At 44.2% G+C, this 17,002-nt stretch overlaps 1 protein-coding gene across 1 annotated transcript; it reads right to left on the minus strand.

The window, feature by feature from the left end:
* Positions 1 to 11,588: 11,588 nt before the first annotated feature.
* Positions 11,589 to 13,273, minus strand: LOC102480053 (beta-1,3-galactosyl-O-glycosyl-glycoprotein beta-1,6-N-acetylglucosaminyltransferase 3). The gene has a single exon (XM_006140979.3). The coding sequence runs from the start codon at positions 13,271 to 13,273 to the stop codon at positions 11,960 to 11,962; it is 1,314 nt and encodes a 437-aa protein (XP_006141041.1). The 3' UTR covers positions 11,589 to 11,959.
* Positions 13,274 to 17,002: the final 3,729 nt, after the last annotated feature.

The following is a 17,002-nucleotide window of genomic DNA, read 5'->3' on the forward strand; positions in this document are numbered from 1 at the left end:
GGGGGGGGCGGGCGGGCGGGGGCGGGGCCTGGGGGGGGCCCGCCGTCTCCCACCCGAGGCAAGGACATCTCGAGCTGCAGTAGTTCCGCGGCTCCACCCCGCCTCGCTGTCTCCGCGCCTTCCCCCATTCCCATTTCCGTGCGGGCGGATCACCACGTGTCCCTTTTGTTTCCCTAGACGGTCACCTTGTCGCCCTTCCCCTCAACCTCACTGTGAAAATGGCAAGACTGACGGCCGGAAAGGAGCAGAGGCGTGCCCAGGGTCGCACCCGCCCTTGCCTTCCCCCAGGGCGCTTTCTAACGGGGTCCAGAGCTGGGTTGCGAATCCGCGCAGCCCGCGACCCCCACACTGGGTAAACCACCGCGCCCTGGGCGCGAGTTTGGGCTCCTGCAGGGCGGGGTCTGCGACCAGTCTCGCTGTGGATTGGCTAAGGCCGCCGCGCTGCCAGGGAAGGAACCAATCCGGTCTGCAGCGGCAGGTGCCCGGCAACAGTCCCCGACCGTTGGGCGCCGCCGGGGCTGCCCGCCTTTGCCGCCCTAACCGCCTCGCCCTGGGGAGCCCCGGAGACTTCAGGCGCAGGCGGAGTGGGGGCCGGAGCATGACGCCCGGCTCCACGCACAGAAGAGCAAGCGAGCGAGTACCCTCAAGAGAGAGACGGAGGAGGGTCCGGGCCAGCTGCTTGCCCAGCCCTAGGATGGGAGAGCGGGTCCCTAGATGCACCCGGCTGCTGGGGTGACACACGTGAACAACCAGTTGGGTCCGATGGCCGTGACAACATGAATTTGGGGAGTAGGAAAAGGAAATAGGTCTCCGTTGCCCCTTGAACTCTGTCCCTTCCTGTTTTCATCCTAGGCTGCCCTCGGATTGTTTTTTAAGAGTTGGTCTTGGACGCAGAACCCGTCACCCCTACTACACTGTGAACCCCTCCAGGGCAGGCAGCGATTCCCTCAGGTACTGCAGACTCCCCGCGTGCCCAGTGGCTGCTGCAGAAAGGGCTGGATGCAGAACAATTACCAGGTTTCAGTATGGGACCTGCGAGGCCGGCGTTAACCTCCATTTTGAAGCGGCTACATGGCCTGCATAATGTCACACAGTGGCTTTAGGGCCTGGCTTAATACGCCCTGGTCAGTCTGGCGCCCCGTGTGTGTTTTCTGTATTCTCCACAGGCAGACGGAATTGTTAGGGTGACAACTGAGGGGACGGAGTTGGAATGAGAATGGATAATTATAGCAGTAAAGAAAAACATACTGAGCGCAGGAGCACAACCTGCATCCCGGCTGATGCAGAGTGCAGAGTGGAAACAAATCAAGGCAGAAAATTATTTCGGGCCCATTTATGGTGAGTGTCCCATCCACTCTCAGGTGGAGTTCTGCATGGAACCTGCTGTCTCTGGCGGTGATGACCTGGTTCCCAGGAATTTGGTGTGTTTGCTCTGTTTATCAGGGCCTTTGAGGAGGAGACAGGGGGAACAGGATGGATCTGCAAATGAAAGTACCACCCTGTTGTCAAAGCAGGGAAGAATCTGGATTTTTTTTTCCTGAGAGAGATTTTTTTACTATAGGCATGTGCGCTCCCCGGAAAGACAGAGACAGAAAGTGAGAAAATCACCCCCTGGGGCGGGGGTGAGGGCCATGGTGGGGTGGCCATGCTACAATCCTTTCTCCTCCATTCTCTTGGATTTTGGACAGGCACCCGCCCGGGTTCTGCGTGAGTTTTAGGCCTCTGGTTTCGGGTTCAAATCACGTTCAACTATGTGGGAATCCAGCGACATAACCACTATGCCATCTGCTGCTTCCAGATCTGGATTTTTAAGACTCATGCACCCAGGAAGTGTACGTTTATCCTTGGCTAAGTTCAAGACTATGTGTGGACACTGGAAAAGAAAAGCTGGGATCACCAGGACCCAGCATGGATTCCTTAAGCAGAAATCGTGTTAAAATAAATTCCTTTTTTTGGATGGAGCCCAGTGGATGAAAGCAATGCTACAGGCACTGCTCCTCTGGAGTTTGAGCAAGCAACTTGCTGAAGCCATAAGATGCCCTGCACTTTCTACCGGGGCCCAGAGCTGGGCCGAAGAATGTGTGGGAACAGTTAAGTGCATTTTGAAAACTTGTTTCATATCTATTTCATGGAACTTTGTGTGTGTATTTGATTACAACATGTTTATATACCTGTTTTATGTGCCAATAATTACATTGACAGTATTTCATACAATTTCTCGTATAATTTAAACATCATACCAGAAAACAATCTGTTGTGCTTACAATTTCGGAAATTTAAAATCGGTCAATACAAGTTATGTTTGAAACACTAAAAATGAAACCCAGAAGAAAAACATAGAAAGCTGAAAACATCTGCATAATAAAAACCAGCATAAAAAAGTTAAACATTTCATGGGGCTAGCAGGTGGTTAAAGCGCTGAAATTCCCACATGGCTCATCATGGTGGCTTGCTTTCTCACTCACTCTCTCTCTGTGTCTTCCTCTGGCAAAACCCATGTGGAAAAAAAACATTTCTAAATAAATAAATAAATAAATAAATAAAATAGTTCTTTAAACCAAAAATGTTGAACATTTCTAATGTCTCTGGTCATTTCTGCTAAAAATTTTGAATGGCTTGTAATTCTCCTCTCCCCACCTAATAAACATGCAATTGTCGCACTAAAATAAAAATAAAAATAAAATTTGAAAATGACATAAAACTGAATTTTATTTACACTGCTTGAGAGAGAAAATGGAATCATACTTTTTAAATTTTTATGCCCTTTTGATGTTTCTTATTTCTCTTGGTTTCTAGAAAAAAAAGATGAGGAAATGTGACACAAGCTAGATGGAATAACTTAACTATTTGCAACAGAAATCTTTTTTTAAAAGAATTATTTTATTTAACTATTTATTTTTAATTTGACCAGACAGGAAGAGAGAGATAGAGAGGAAGCAAGCCACCAGGTCTGAGACTTGAACCACTGTTGGCCATGTGGGAGTCCTGTGCCCTTAACCACCATACCACCTACCGGCCCCTACAACAGAAATCAGTTTTAAAAATTGTAAATGAATCTTCATTGGCAAGTAACAAGCCCGACATTTTAAATGTTGCACTGGAAAAACACTAAATGATGCATCTGTACATGAATTAATGTTTGAAGGAAATAAAGCTAAATTCATAAAGCCATGCATGAATGTAGCTGTAGTTCATATTTTGCTCTTAGCTCTGAAAATATAGATTCTAACTTCCTAGAGCATAATAGGTCTTGAGCTGGAAATCAGTATCTTTCTTTTTTTCTTTTTTTTTTTTTTTTGAGAGGTTTTTGCTATAGTGCTATAGGGTCCATGCACTCGTCATTCGTTCTCTTCTTGGGATCTTGGGCACACATGCACACACGTCTGGTGTGAGTTTAAGCCACTGGGTCTGGGACTCAAACTGTGGTCAACTACATGGGCGTCCAGTGACATAGCCATTACACCATATGCTAACCCCTCTTTTTTTTAAGAGATTTTTGCTATAAGGCACATGCACTCACCAGAGAGAGAGAAAGCAAGAAATCACCTCCCATGGGGGATGACCACACCGCAATCCCTTCTCCACTTTCCTCTCTGGAATTTGGGAACTCACACACACAAACCCAGCATATGTTTTAAGCCACCGGGTTTGGAACTTGAACCTCGGTGGACCATGTGGGAGTCCTGGGACGTAACCATTATGCTATCTGCTGGTCCTTCTTTGCATTTTTATAAAAGAATTATTTACTGGGACCAGCAGATGGCATAATGGTTACATTGTCAGACACCTACGTAGTTGACTGCAGTTTGAGTCCCAGACCCAGGGGCTTAAAACTCACACCTGGCATGTGTGTGTATGTGCCTAAAATCCCGAGAGGAAAATGCAGAGGAGAGTGCAGCATGACCATCCTCTCTGGGGGGTGATTCCTCACTTTCTGTCTCTCATGAGCTCATGAGCCCTATAGCAAAATCTCTCTCTAAAAAATTAAAAAAATTTTGTTTATTTAATTTTATTATTCTTTTTCAATTTGACCAGCAAGAGAGAGAGAGAGAGTGGGAAAGCAAGCTGCTAACTCCAGGACTCAAACTTGTGATCAGCCATGTGGGAGTCCAGCGTCCTTAACCACCATGCCACCTACCAGCCCCTACATAAAAAAGCATTAGAAAAAATAACTATAACTAGTAAAACAAAACAAAAGAAAATGAAATTAGTCATGATTAAAGGAAGTACATATAACCTTTAGTTGAAAAGCTCTAGGAGTTATACACGGAAATGCACTAGTAACCAACAGTTCAGTGACAGTTACTGGAGAAATAATGAGTGCATCAGTCATTAGAAATGATTTTAATATTAGTATATATTAGTTATTTTCTTAATTTGCCAGAAAGTCTGTGTAGTCACCAAGAGAGATAGACAATGAGAATGCACCTACTATAGGGAATGATCACACGCAATCCCTTCTCCATTTCTTCCTTCTTTATGGGATATTTTGGGCACACAGGCACATGTGCCTGGCATGTGTTTCAAGCTTCTCAGTCCTGGACTTGAACCATGTTTGGCCATTGGGAAAACCTATCTGCCTAAAATACCACACCACTGGCTGGCCTAGTTTATATGTGTGTGTGTGTGTGTGTGTATGTGTGTGTGTGTGTGTGTGTATACGCATATATACACATAAATACAAACATACACACACAAACAATGTACATTTAGTTTCAGGTTCATGTAGGACAAAGTAAAATGACTGGGACTGGTATGGGATTTAAGGTACTAGACTCCCACATGACTGACTGCAGTTCAAGTCCCAGATCTGGTGGCTTGTTTCTCGCTCTCCCTCTCTCTCATTCTCATCAAATTAAAGAATAATAATGAAAATAAAATAACTTTCTTTTGTCTAGAGAGAGATTTTTGCTAGATGGTACAATATAGCAAATTGTGCACGTGCCAGAGAGACAGAGAGACAGAAAGCGAGAAATCACACCCCCAATCCTGGGGGATGGCCACACCGCAATCCCTTCTCCTCCATTCTCCTCTCGGGATCTTGGGCATGCATGCACATGCACCCCGGTGTGATTTTAGCCGGGTCTGGCACTCGAACCATGGTTGACTATATGGGAGTCCAGCAACATAGCCATTACATCAACATCATCCCCTAGATAATTCTTAATTAAAAAAAAAGTAAAATGACTATATTTACCCTGATTGCATCACAGAGAACCTGGTACAAAATATTCAATCCTTTAAATAGGCCATATTGTCAAATTAACAGTCTTTAAAAATACATATATTTATAGAAGCAAGTTACACACATAGTTTTACGAAGAACAAAAAGTCAGAAAAAATATATTCTCAAATTCTTTGCCACATGGTGGACTGCAGTTAGAGTCCCAGACCTGGTGGATTGGAACTCATGCAGGGCACACATGGGTGCATGCCCAAGATCCCAGGAGGAAATGGAGAAGGGACTGTGGGGGGTGATTTCTCACTTTCCTTCTGTCTCACTATCTCTGTCGCTCTCTGGCAAGCACATGTGCCTTAAGGCAAAAAACTCTCTTAAAAAACAAAATTACAATCCTTGGTTTGTAAACATCAAATTCAACTTCAAATAGCAATTAAATTCAAACATCTAATATCAATTGGGACAGCAATAAAACAAATTCTCAAATTGGTGTGAAAGTATACAGCCATCACTGCTCCCAAAATGGGAAAGAAAAGTTCTTTTTTTTTTTTCTTTTTTTGGAGAGGTTTTTCCTATAGGGCGCATGCACTCACCAGAAAGACAGAGAAACAGAAAGTGAGAAATCACCCCCCTCCCCAGGGGAAATTCCCACACACCACAATCCCTTCTTCATTCTCATCTCGGGATCTTGGGCATGCACACACATGCACATGCGCCCGGCGTGAGTTTAAGCCACCGGGTCCAGGACTCAAACCGCGGTTGACTACATGGGAGTCCAGTGACATAACCATTATGCCAACTGCTGGTCCCAGAAAAGAAAAATTCTATTTTTCTCTAAAGTTTCAATGAAAAGAGGGACCAGCAAGTGGCATGGTGGTTAGCACATACAACTGACCAAGGTTTGAGTCCTGGATCTGGTGGCTTGCTTTCTCACTTTCTCTCTCTGGTCAGATTAAATAATAATAATAAATAAATAAATAAATATCATTCTTTTGGTGACCAGCAGTTGGCATAATGGCTATGTCGCTAGACTCCCATGTAGTTGACTGCGGTTCCAGTCTTGGAACTGGTAGCTTAAACTCACACTGGGCACGTGTGCATATGTGCCCAAGATCCCGAGAGGAGAATGGAGGAGAAGGGATTGTGGTGTGGCCATCCCCCCTGGGGGATGATTTCTTACTTTCTGTCTCTCTATCTCTCTCTGTCTTTCTGGCAAGTATATACACCCTATAGCAAAAACTTCTAAAAAAAAATGTAAATAATTCTTTTTACAAAAGGCTCTATAAAAAGAAAAACCCAAAGTAAGTGACTAAGTCTACATATTAGCATAGTTACAAAGTAGAATATTTGCCAAAACTAAATGGAAATATTTCAGATGTCCCCCAAATGTTGAATGGACAGATAAAAAATGGTTATACCCAAATACGGGGATCGTGAGGAAAGATGGAGCCCTGATCGATGCAAGAGAAAGAAGCCAGCCACAAAGGGCCACACATTGCACGCTTCCGCTTATGTGAGATGTCTAGACTAGGCAAATCTACGACAGAAAGTAGGGCTGGGGACAAGGGGGAAGTTGGGGCGTGACAGCTAAAGGGTACAGAGTTTGTTTTTGGGGTGAAGAAAATGTTCTAAAGTTGATTGTGGTGACGGTTACACAATTCTATGAATTCTATGAAAACCATTGAACTGTCCACTATAAATAGATGAGTTGTATGGTGTGTGAATTACACTTCAATAAAGCTGTTACCAAAAACATGCAGATTGGACCATGTTAGGGTTCTTTTAAGGACGACTTGTTGCACTTTGAATAAATGCTAAATCAGGGACCAGCAGTTAGTGTAATGGCTATGTTGCTGGACTCCCACGTAGCCCACCACGGTTCAACTCGGACCCGGTGGCTTAAACTCACGCCAGGTGCATGCGTGCCCAAGATCCCGAGAGGAGAATGGTGGAGAAGGGATTGCGGCGTGGCCATCCCCCCGGGGGGTGTGTTCTCTGTCTCTCTGTTTTTCTGGCGAACACATGCACCCTATAGCAAAAACTGCTCCAAAAAAAAAAGAAAAAGAAAAGTTAAATCAGTTAAAAAGTTTTCCAAGGCTTCTCATGAGATGTCAGTGAATCTTTACAACGTGTGTTAAGACCTTTTAACAATTTTAAATTATGCATAACTATGTTGAGTTGCATACCATTAACAAGGTTCAAGTGGTAGACCTAATTTATACATGTCCACAGGAAACTTTTTTAAAAAAAAGATTTATTTATTTTATTTTGTTTATTCATTCATTTATTTTAATTTAACCAGAGAAATATAGACACACAGAGAGAAGGAAAGTGAGAAAGCAAGTCACCAGGTCCGGGACTCAAACTGTGGTTGGCCATATGGGAGTGTCCAGCACCTTAACCACCATGCCACTTGCTGGCCCTTCCACTGGAAGCCTTAATGCCATTAAATTACATCTCAATACTGGATGTTTATATTTATTGTTTCACTACTTAAAATACCAAGAAACCTTTTCAAAGGAATAATTATATATCTTTAATCTCTCAAAGAGTAGATAACTGAATATTAAATTAACAACGTAAATATTTAACATGTAGAATCACTATTATAATATTCAAAATGATTAATTAAAAAATATTATTTTATTTGTTATTATTAACTTGATATAATCATCAGAGAGAGAGAAAAGAAGTTACCAGGTCTGGGACTCAAACCACAGTCAGCCATGTGGGAGTCCAGCATCCCAACCACCACGCCACCTGCTGGCTCCATGATGACTGTTTATAAATATTAACAGTCATCATAAAGCCTATGACATTTTGTTTGTTTTTGCAGGTTTTTGCCATAGGGCCTGTTTGCTTGCCAGAGTGAGACAGAGTGAGAAAGTGAAAAATCACCCCTGGGGGGGAGGGCCAGGTCACAATCCTTTTTCCTCCATTTTCCTCCTAGGATTTTGGGCATGCGCACACACATGCCTGGTGTGATTTCCTTTTTCTTTTTCTTTTTTAAAAATTATTTCAATTTAATTTTATTTGTTCATTCACTTATTTTAATTTGACCAGGGAGAGACACAGAGAGAGAGAGGGAGAGAAAGAAAGGGAAAGTGAGAATGTAAGCCAGATCCAGGACTTGAACTGTGGTTGGCCATGTGGGAGTGTCCAACGCTTGAACCACCACACCACTTGCTGGTCCCCTCCTGGTGTAATTTTCAAGCTGAGGTCCCGGATTCAAACCACAGTCGTCTATGTGGGAATCCAACACCTTCACCTCCACACTACCTCTTGCTCAAAAACCTATGAAGTTTATCCTTGGATTTAAGACATGCAGATTGTCTCAGAATAAAAGTGCAATGCTTGTTGCAGAACGGCTCACTGCTGTAGTGGGATGTGCTATAATGGCCCAAACTCTAGGTGGACTGTTTCCTAAACTGCACCACACAGCATGAACATCTGAATTACATTGCGCCAGTAGGATGCTTTTAGTGAATGGTAGTAGAAAACGACTTTAAGAATAAAAAATTAAAAAAAAAAACCCACAAAATATGAATAATGAATTATATAACAAAATTATAGTAAATGAAGATAAGCAATGAAAAGTGATTCTATTCTGATAAGCATCCATCTCTAAATGTTACACTTTTTCAGGGAAGTAGAACTTAAAGAAGGGACCAGCAGATGATGTCATGGTTACATTGCTGTACCTCTATGTAGTCAACTGTGGTTCGAGTCCCTGACCTGGCGGCTTAAAAAACTCACGCCAGGCACATGTGCTTGTGCGCTCAAGATCCCAAGAGGAGAATGGAGGAGAAGGGATTATGGTGTGGCCATACCCCTGGGGGTGATTTCTCACTTTCTGTCTCTCTGGTGAGGACACACACCCTAAAACAAAATTCTCTTTAAAAAAAAAAAAAAAAAAAAAGTGGTAAAGAAAACTTGAGAGGCCTGGCCATGTAGGGTGTCGTGTCACAGTGTTGGAACCACAAGGAAGACTGTGGTTTAAATCCTGGCTGGCTGGTTGGGGGATTGTGGCATGATGATCCCTCTTTCAATAAATGAAACAAGAAACTCAAAACGCTGGTCTCAATTGAACATCCAGTGTAGAGGCATATTCCTAGAATAAGTGAACCAAGCTAAAAACCTGTAGAGAGAATTTTCTACTGGAATGTACATTTTTGCAAGCTTCCTTTTCTGCAAAGGTTGTATGTAGCAGTTTTCCTACAAACTTTTCCCTTTAATTCAGAACTAAACAGAAAGGGCACAGATCAAGAGAAAGCCCCGGCTGTTTCTGTTGTGGCAACGTCGGAGTTCTGTTTGTTGTCGAATCTGCAGTTGCTTCCTTCAGGACGGTTTCGCATGACTCACTCTGATTTGGTGTAAGCAGGAAGTCAACAGCTTCTCCTTTCTCATAAACGTCTCCGAGCTTTCTGTCTGCAAGTCAGCTAGAAGCACACATGATGGCATAGCCACAGAAGCTCCTGCGAGCCCACTTCGTTCCTTAATGTCTGCGGTGCTCTGAGGGCACACGCGTCAACGGAGAAACTGCTTGTAGTTCTGTTTGCGCAAACAGAAACAGCTTTTCTCATCTGTCATTCCTCACTATGATTATGTCTGAAGCAGGAATTATTTATTTTGTATAAACAGCTTTTTGTTATAGGGTGTGTGTGTTTGCTGGAGAGACAGAGAGAAACAGAGACAGAAAGTGAGAAATCCCCCCCTTAGGGAGGATGGCCATGCCGCAACCCTTTCTCCTCTATTCTCCTCTTGGGATTCTGGACATGCACACGTGTGTGCCTGTGAATTTTATGTGGGATGGGCTTCAAACCGCCAGGCTGGGGACTTGAGCTGCAGTCAGCCATGTGTGCGTCCAGTGCCTTAACCACACCATCTGCTAGCCCCCAGGAGTTATTTTTTTAAGACTGTGACCCCAAGACATCACCATTATCATCATAATAACAACTCTAAAATATGTCTGGTAAATTTTAAAAATGTCTTTTCATTTTATAATTTCTTACTGACACTTGTATTCCTTGGAGTACAATGTGGATTTTCAAAGCATGCACGCACAAGGTGATGATTAAATCAAGGCTATCACCTTATTCATAATATTCAATAAAGAATATTGCATTATGTTGTGTACCTCCGATTTCCATTGTCTTTAGGGTATAAGATTTGGTGTCTCCTACCTCAGGACATTACAAGAAATGGGAGTCTGACTGGGCTGGATTCATTTCTAAGGACCATGGAAACAAGCAACATGTAATTTTTTTTTTTTTAAATGAGGGAGAGAGAGCAAGAGAGAGAAAGAGAGGGAGAAAAAGGGTTTTGTTTCTTAAAAATTTACTAGAGGCCACATGTGCTTACTGGAGAGAGAGAGAGAGAGAGAGCTTCCTCCTTGTGAGGTGGTCACACCACAATCCCTTCTTTTCCATTTTTCCTTTTGGGATTTTGGGTGTGCATGCACGTGTGCCTGAAATGTTTTACAAGCCACGTAGTTCACCATGTGGGATCCAGCTGCCTTAACCATCATTGATTGACTGGCCTGTTTTTGTTTTGTTTTGTTTTTAATTTTCTAGATGGTGTTTGTGCTTACCAGGGAGAAAGAGACAGACTGAGAGAGGAGAATGAGAAAGAGAAAGCACTTCTCATGGGATCGGTCATGCCACAATCCCTTCTCTATTCTCCTCTTGGGATTTCGGTATGCATGCAAGTATGTCCAGTAGATTTTCAACTCACCGTGTCCAGAACTTGAACTGTGGTCAACCATGTGGGAATCCAGCTGCCTTAACCACCATGTCACCTGCTGGCTCCATAAATAATTCTTTTTGTTACATAAACTATGTCCCACACTGTAATCCAGCAATCCAGAGAACTGATCTTACCGCTAGCATTTTTTTTTTTTTTTGAGAGGTTTTCGCTACAGGGCGCATGCGCTCACCAGACAGACAAAGAGAGACATAGAGACAGAAAGCGAGAAATCACCCCCCAGGGGGGATGGTCACGCCACAATCCCTTCTCCTCCATTCTCCTCTGGGGATCGTGGGCACGCACGCACACGTGCCCGGTGTGAATTTTAAGCCACCGGGTCCGGGACGTGAACCATGGTCGACTACGTGGGAATCCAGCGACATAGCCAACACGCTAACTGCTGGTTCCCTCCGCTAGCATATTTTTCAGGCCAAGTGCATATCTTTATGTCATTGTGATCCACCCAGCCTACACCCCCACCATTCTGTGGCAATTTCCACTGGCCACGTTGGCATATGTGACCATTCTTCATATCACAGAAAGAAAAACTTAGGATGATCTTCACCTGGTTCACAGTATCAAGGTACTAGTGTCTTTTTTTTTTTTTTTTTTAATAAAAAGTTATTTATTTTTAAATTCAACAAGTATAAAACAGAAGGCTCTCTTGGCATCAAAGTCCCCCTCTGTACTGCCAAGCCTAGATTACTCAAAGAGCATCTCCAGAGTAGAAAGGCTGACTCCAGGCCTTAACCTGAAATCCAGGGTCCCCCGCCACACCCCTTTCCTTACTCTAACAGTGGTTCTTATTCTCACTCTGGAAGAAAGTCAGTAGAAAAATTTCTGGGGAGAGGGCCGAGGAGGCAAGCAACAGTTTTCAAGGCCATGGATCCACTTACCCAAAAGCAGCCCTCTTATCCTGGGGGATGCCCTGGATTTCAAAGCCCTGGTCTCCCCACCTCATTCTACCCCCTCCATAGCCTCAGCAAGTTCTGGGCATGTCTGCGATGTCTGCACATATTCCTGTCAGAGTGCATCTCAGAGTTCTGTCCCGTAGATGGCCTTGTGACGTAGGTACTCTTCTAGGCACTGAAGAGCATTATCGTCCACATTGGGGTCAAACTTGTTGGCCAACAGGTGATGGTTCTGAAGCATCCAGCACAGATCCCCAGCCCCGTAGATACAGATAGACCGCTGGTGGATTCCAGAGCAAGGTGCATAGGAAGCACCATCATTGACGTCTCCCTCGTGTTCCTCCCACTTGACCAGCCTTGCGATGGCGGTCATGTCTGAGACATCGTACTTAGGGTGGTAGGGTACAGAGCCAGGCATCCAGGGTGCACGCTGAAGGGTGGCCCAGAGGTGTTCATCGGGGCTATAGGTGTCTTTTACCCATTCAATCAGTTGTTGGGATTTGGGGTTCTGTAAGACTTGCTGGATGAAGTCTCGAGAAGCCACCATGTAGGCATTCCCTGTGAACATGGTTAAGTTATTAGGAGGAGGGTCCTTCCTCCTGCCGGTCATGTGCAATGTGTCTGTCACCACGTATTGATATTTCCAGCGGTTCTTTTTGAGCCTACTGGGTATCTCTGACTCCATGCTGTTCTTCCCATTCAATACCTTGAGGGCCTGGACCATCTCGCCATTGGTCTTTATAGGAAAGTCTGTCCCACATGTGTTCAGGAAGTACTTCCAGGGCACTGAGCTCTGAAGCAAGTCTTCCATGCAGTTCAGGTCAGCCTGCACCCTGGACCAGGAGGCATAAACCACCTTCACCAGCTTACTGGCTAAGAAGACATTTGGGAAGCATGATATAATGGCCTTGACTGCCTCTTGGAAAGTTTCTGGGGACTTTCTGTCCACGTGGATGCAGTATATGTTCTGAGGGGCGTACACAGCTCGCAGCAGCCTCTCAAAGTTTTCAATCTTCTCGTGAACCACCATAGAATATGCAATAGGGAAGTCTAGCTCTTCTTTGCTCAGTGGGAACTGGATGAACTTCCTCTGGGCCTTAAAGCGCTCACAGTCTCTGGTCATGTGAAGGTAGTCGGCATCTGTGAAGGGCTGCCGCTTCTCCTTGACCTCCAGGTTATTTAGAAGAGCCTGAATCACGGCTTCCTGGTCTCCTCGGGTGACCCCCGAACAGTTGACAGACCTCTTTGCCGGCAACTTCAGGGACTCGTACAAGAGATTCCTACAGCATTGGCTTTGAAATTCCCTGGACTGTAAATCCAAGTGGTCAAAGTCACATTTCAATCTCAGAGACAGTCTCAGAGCCACAATGGCCAGCAAGGTGTAGCAGCCGAGGATCCACAGGTGATGCTGCCGGCAGAGTTTCTTGCACTGAAGCATCTTTAATAGCTTCTTCACTGCTTGGGGACAATCTCTTGCCAAGGTCTGTTTCTGTTTCCAAGTGAACACTGGCCGGATTCCATGGAAGCACATGTAAACATCAAATCCCTTGGTCTTCTTCTAACCCTCCATATTTTCTGATGTTCACAAGACGTCCAAGGAAGTGTCTCAGCTTCCCCTTTGATCTCGAATCTCCCCCAAGTAGAGGCTTGGAGCTGGAGGGGGCACAAGGAGCCCACTGCTGTTATCAGGCACCGGGTTAGAAGCATCTCCTTGGAAGATCTCCGGTGTGTCTCTGGTCCCTTTATGGTCACCATCTTGTCGACAAAAAATAACAAACTCTAAAAATTAATAATTAATGCAGTTTATTTCCAAGCAGAATATGAGTGACCTAGGCCCTGAGAGGAGGCATACATGCCTTTCTCGGGGTGATCGCATATTGGGGTTCCTTTTATTTTTTTGAGATTGACAGACAAAATTAATGAAGAGATTTCCATTGGTCTGGCCCAAAGAGGCAGAACTTGTGAAAGCCGGCAAGGTACTAGTGTCTTTTTATGCCAAGAAATTTATTTTATTTTAGAGAGATTTTTGTTATAGGGTGTGTTTGCTTGCTGGAGAGACAGAGGCAAAGAGACAAAAAGAAATCACCCCCCCCCCGCCGGGGTGGGGGATGACCATACCAGAATCCCTTCTCCTACATTCTCCTCGCAGGATTTTGGACACACATGCACATGAATCTGGCATGAGTTTTAAGCCGCCGGGTCCAGGACTTGAACCATGGTCAACTATGTGGGAGTCTAGTGACGTCATCATTATGCCATCTGCTGGTCCCTATGCCAAGAAATTTAATTAGCCCAGTCAAGTTGGGCAATGAGTTTAACTTTTCTCATTGTTCAAAATGTTCTCCATAATCCCAGTATAATATGAAAATGGCATTATGTTCAGGTTTTTTCCATAATATCTAATAAATGATAAAGAGTGTCCACACTGCCCCACGTCAGAGCTCTTGGAGGTCAGCATGGCAGAGAACAGAAGACACAGCATCAGAGGTTCCAGATTTCTTATATTTTAGGCCACAGAAAGTTTCCATCTTATAACTCTCCAGGCCCACATGTGACCTTTCTTACATGTGACCATTCCTTGAATGTCCCTGAAAAGATCATAGAATTAAAAGATCGTGGGAACCAGCAGTTAGCATAATGGCTATGTCGTTGGATTCCCATGTAGTCGACTGCGGTTCGGGTCCCGGACCTGGTGGCTTAGAACTCACGCCGGGCACATGTGCGTGCGTGCCCAAGATCCCGAGAGGAGAATGGAGGAGAAGGGATTGCGGCGTGACCATCCCCCCTGGGGGGTGATTTCTCTCTTTCTGTCTCTATGTCTCTGTCTGTCTGTCTGGCGAGTGCACGCGCCCTGTAGTGAAAAACCTCTCAAAAAAAAGATTGTAGAGTTTTTAAATTTTGCTTCCCTCCATTTCAGGTTTTACTTTAATGACTCTATCATTTCTAGGTTTCTCATATCCTTTCCAGAGTGATCTCTCCTACCCATACCCCTTATTTTATCCACTGCTGTTTCCTCTAGACTCGTGCTTCAATCTTTCCTTTCATTGCTTGAGTGTGTGTGTGTGTGTGTGTGTGTGTGTGTGAACTGAAAGGAACCCTTGGGATCTTCCTGCCCCTTCTATGATAGCTATTTTTTCTCCTGCCTTGTTCTGCCAAACTTTTCAAACAATTGGCTGTCCTCTGACTTCTCAGCCTCTGGCACCACTCTTACATACCTGATGAATGAATAAATGAATGAATGCACATTTGTCTTCTCATTCACTTCACTCCAGCCCCAGGGAGTGGCTTTTTTCCTGATCTATGAATATGCCAAGTTCACTCCATTTTAGGGCCTGTAGACTGCTTGTTCCCTTTGCCTGGAACACCCTTCCTCGGATCTTTGACAGGCTAACAACTCTCCTCACCTCTGTCCACACACATAGGCACTTGCTAGAGATTATCAGTCTCTTCAAGGTAAGTGCACTTTTAAAGTAAACCTTATACTTTATAAAGCATCATATAAAACAGTGGACAAATTTTAAGTGTGCAGTTCAATAGACTTCTGTAAAGCAAATACCCCTATATAATGCAAATATACATGAAGAACATTAACACCACAGAAATGATCCCGTGTGTCCCTTCAGTCACTATTCACCTAAAGAATGACAACTATCCTGCTTTTTAAAAAAGAATTATTTAATTTCATTTATTTCTTCATTTATTTTAATTTGACTATAGAGAGACAGAGCGAGAGAGAGAGAGAGGGAAAGTGAGAAAGCAAGTCACCAGGTCTGGGATTTGAACTGTGGTCAGCCATGTGGGAGTTCAGCCCCTTTAACCACCACACCACCTGCTGGCCCCACTCCTGATTTTTTAAAAAAAAAGTTTTAATTTCTTCATTCTTTGGGTAGGATAGACAGAGAGAGAGAGAGAGGAAGAGAGAGAGAGAGAGGGAGAGATATAGCACCTCTGACATGGTCTCGACACTGCGACTCACCCCCTGAGCTTCAGCCAGCCTGGACCATGGACACATACATGCCCAGCTTGTTCAGGCAGGTCTCCAGAAAAGAACCAGCACTCCACCTCTGTGAGCCTGCCTCGGAGAGTGAAGAGCATCACGTTTTACCACCACGCCACTGTCCTGTCCCATCCTGGTTTTTAAGATTAAGTGTTTATTTTCTTGTTCTTAAACATTATATAAATGCTTTTATGGAGTATGTAGTATTTTGTGTTTTTCACTCACCCAGTGTGCTTGTGATATTCGCCCAAGTGGCATGAACTTGTATTGATAGTTCTTCAATTCTCATTTAATTTTTAGTCAACAATGAGCAATGGACATAGGCATTCCTCTAAAGAGGATATATGAATGGTCAACAAGCACATGAAGAGATACTTAATGGTCACCATCCATTAGCGAAAAGCAAATCAAAACTGTGATGAGAGATCATCTCCCATGATCAGTACGGCTACATCAAAAGACAGAAAGCAGTGTTGATGAGGGTGCAGAGAAACCGGAACTCTTGTGTGCTGCTGGGAGGGAGTAAAATGGTGCATCTGCTCTAGAAAACAGTGTGGGGCCAGCAGGTGGTGTGGTGGTTAGGGGCGCTGGACTCTCATGTGGCTGAGTGCTGTTCAAGTCCCGGACTTGGAGACTTGCTTTCTCACTTTCCCTTTCTCTCTCTCGGGTCAAATTGAAGATGAATAAATGAATAAATAAAGTTAAATAAATAATTCTTTTAAAAAATGTTCTGGAGATGGATGGTGGTGACGGCTGCAGAATAGTGTAAATCAATATATTGTGTAACACATACTTAATGCCACGGAACTATACATTTAAAATGGCCAGGGTGGCTTATGTTATGTGTATTTTATAACAATTAAAAAAAACTTAAAAAATCATCCATTCATTTACTTCACTCATTCACCTTGTAATGTTCCAGGCAATCTGGTAAGTGCTGAGGATGAATGGATATTTGCTTTTTCCCAGGGCAGAGGAGTGGGTGGGAAGAAGGGGAATGACACTACTGAGTGCTTCCTAAAGCCCAAGGTGCTTCAGATAAGCCTTTCTGACAAGGCTGTGGGGTAAAGATTGCTATTCCTACTTCTCTGGTAGGATGTGAGCAGCAAGGATTCCGCGGTTCGGCGGCTAGTAAGGGGATGGAGGTGAGGGCTGAACCCAGTTCTGGCA

This window comes from Tupaia chinensis, unplaced genomic scaffold (genome assembly GCF_000334495.1).
Source record: "Tupaia chinensis unplaced genomic scaffold, TupChi_1.0 Scaffold000047_1, whole genome shotgun sequence".
Taxonomy (NCBI): domain Eukaryota; kingdom Metazoa; phylum Chordata; class Mammalia; order Scandentia; family Tupaiidae; genus Tupaia; species Tupaia belangeri.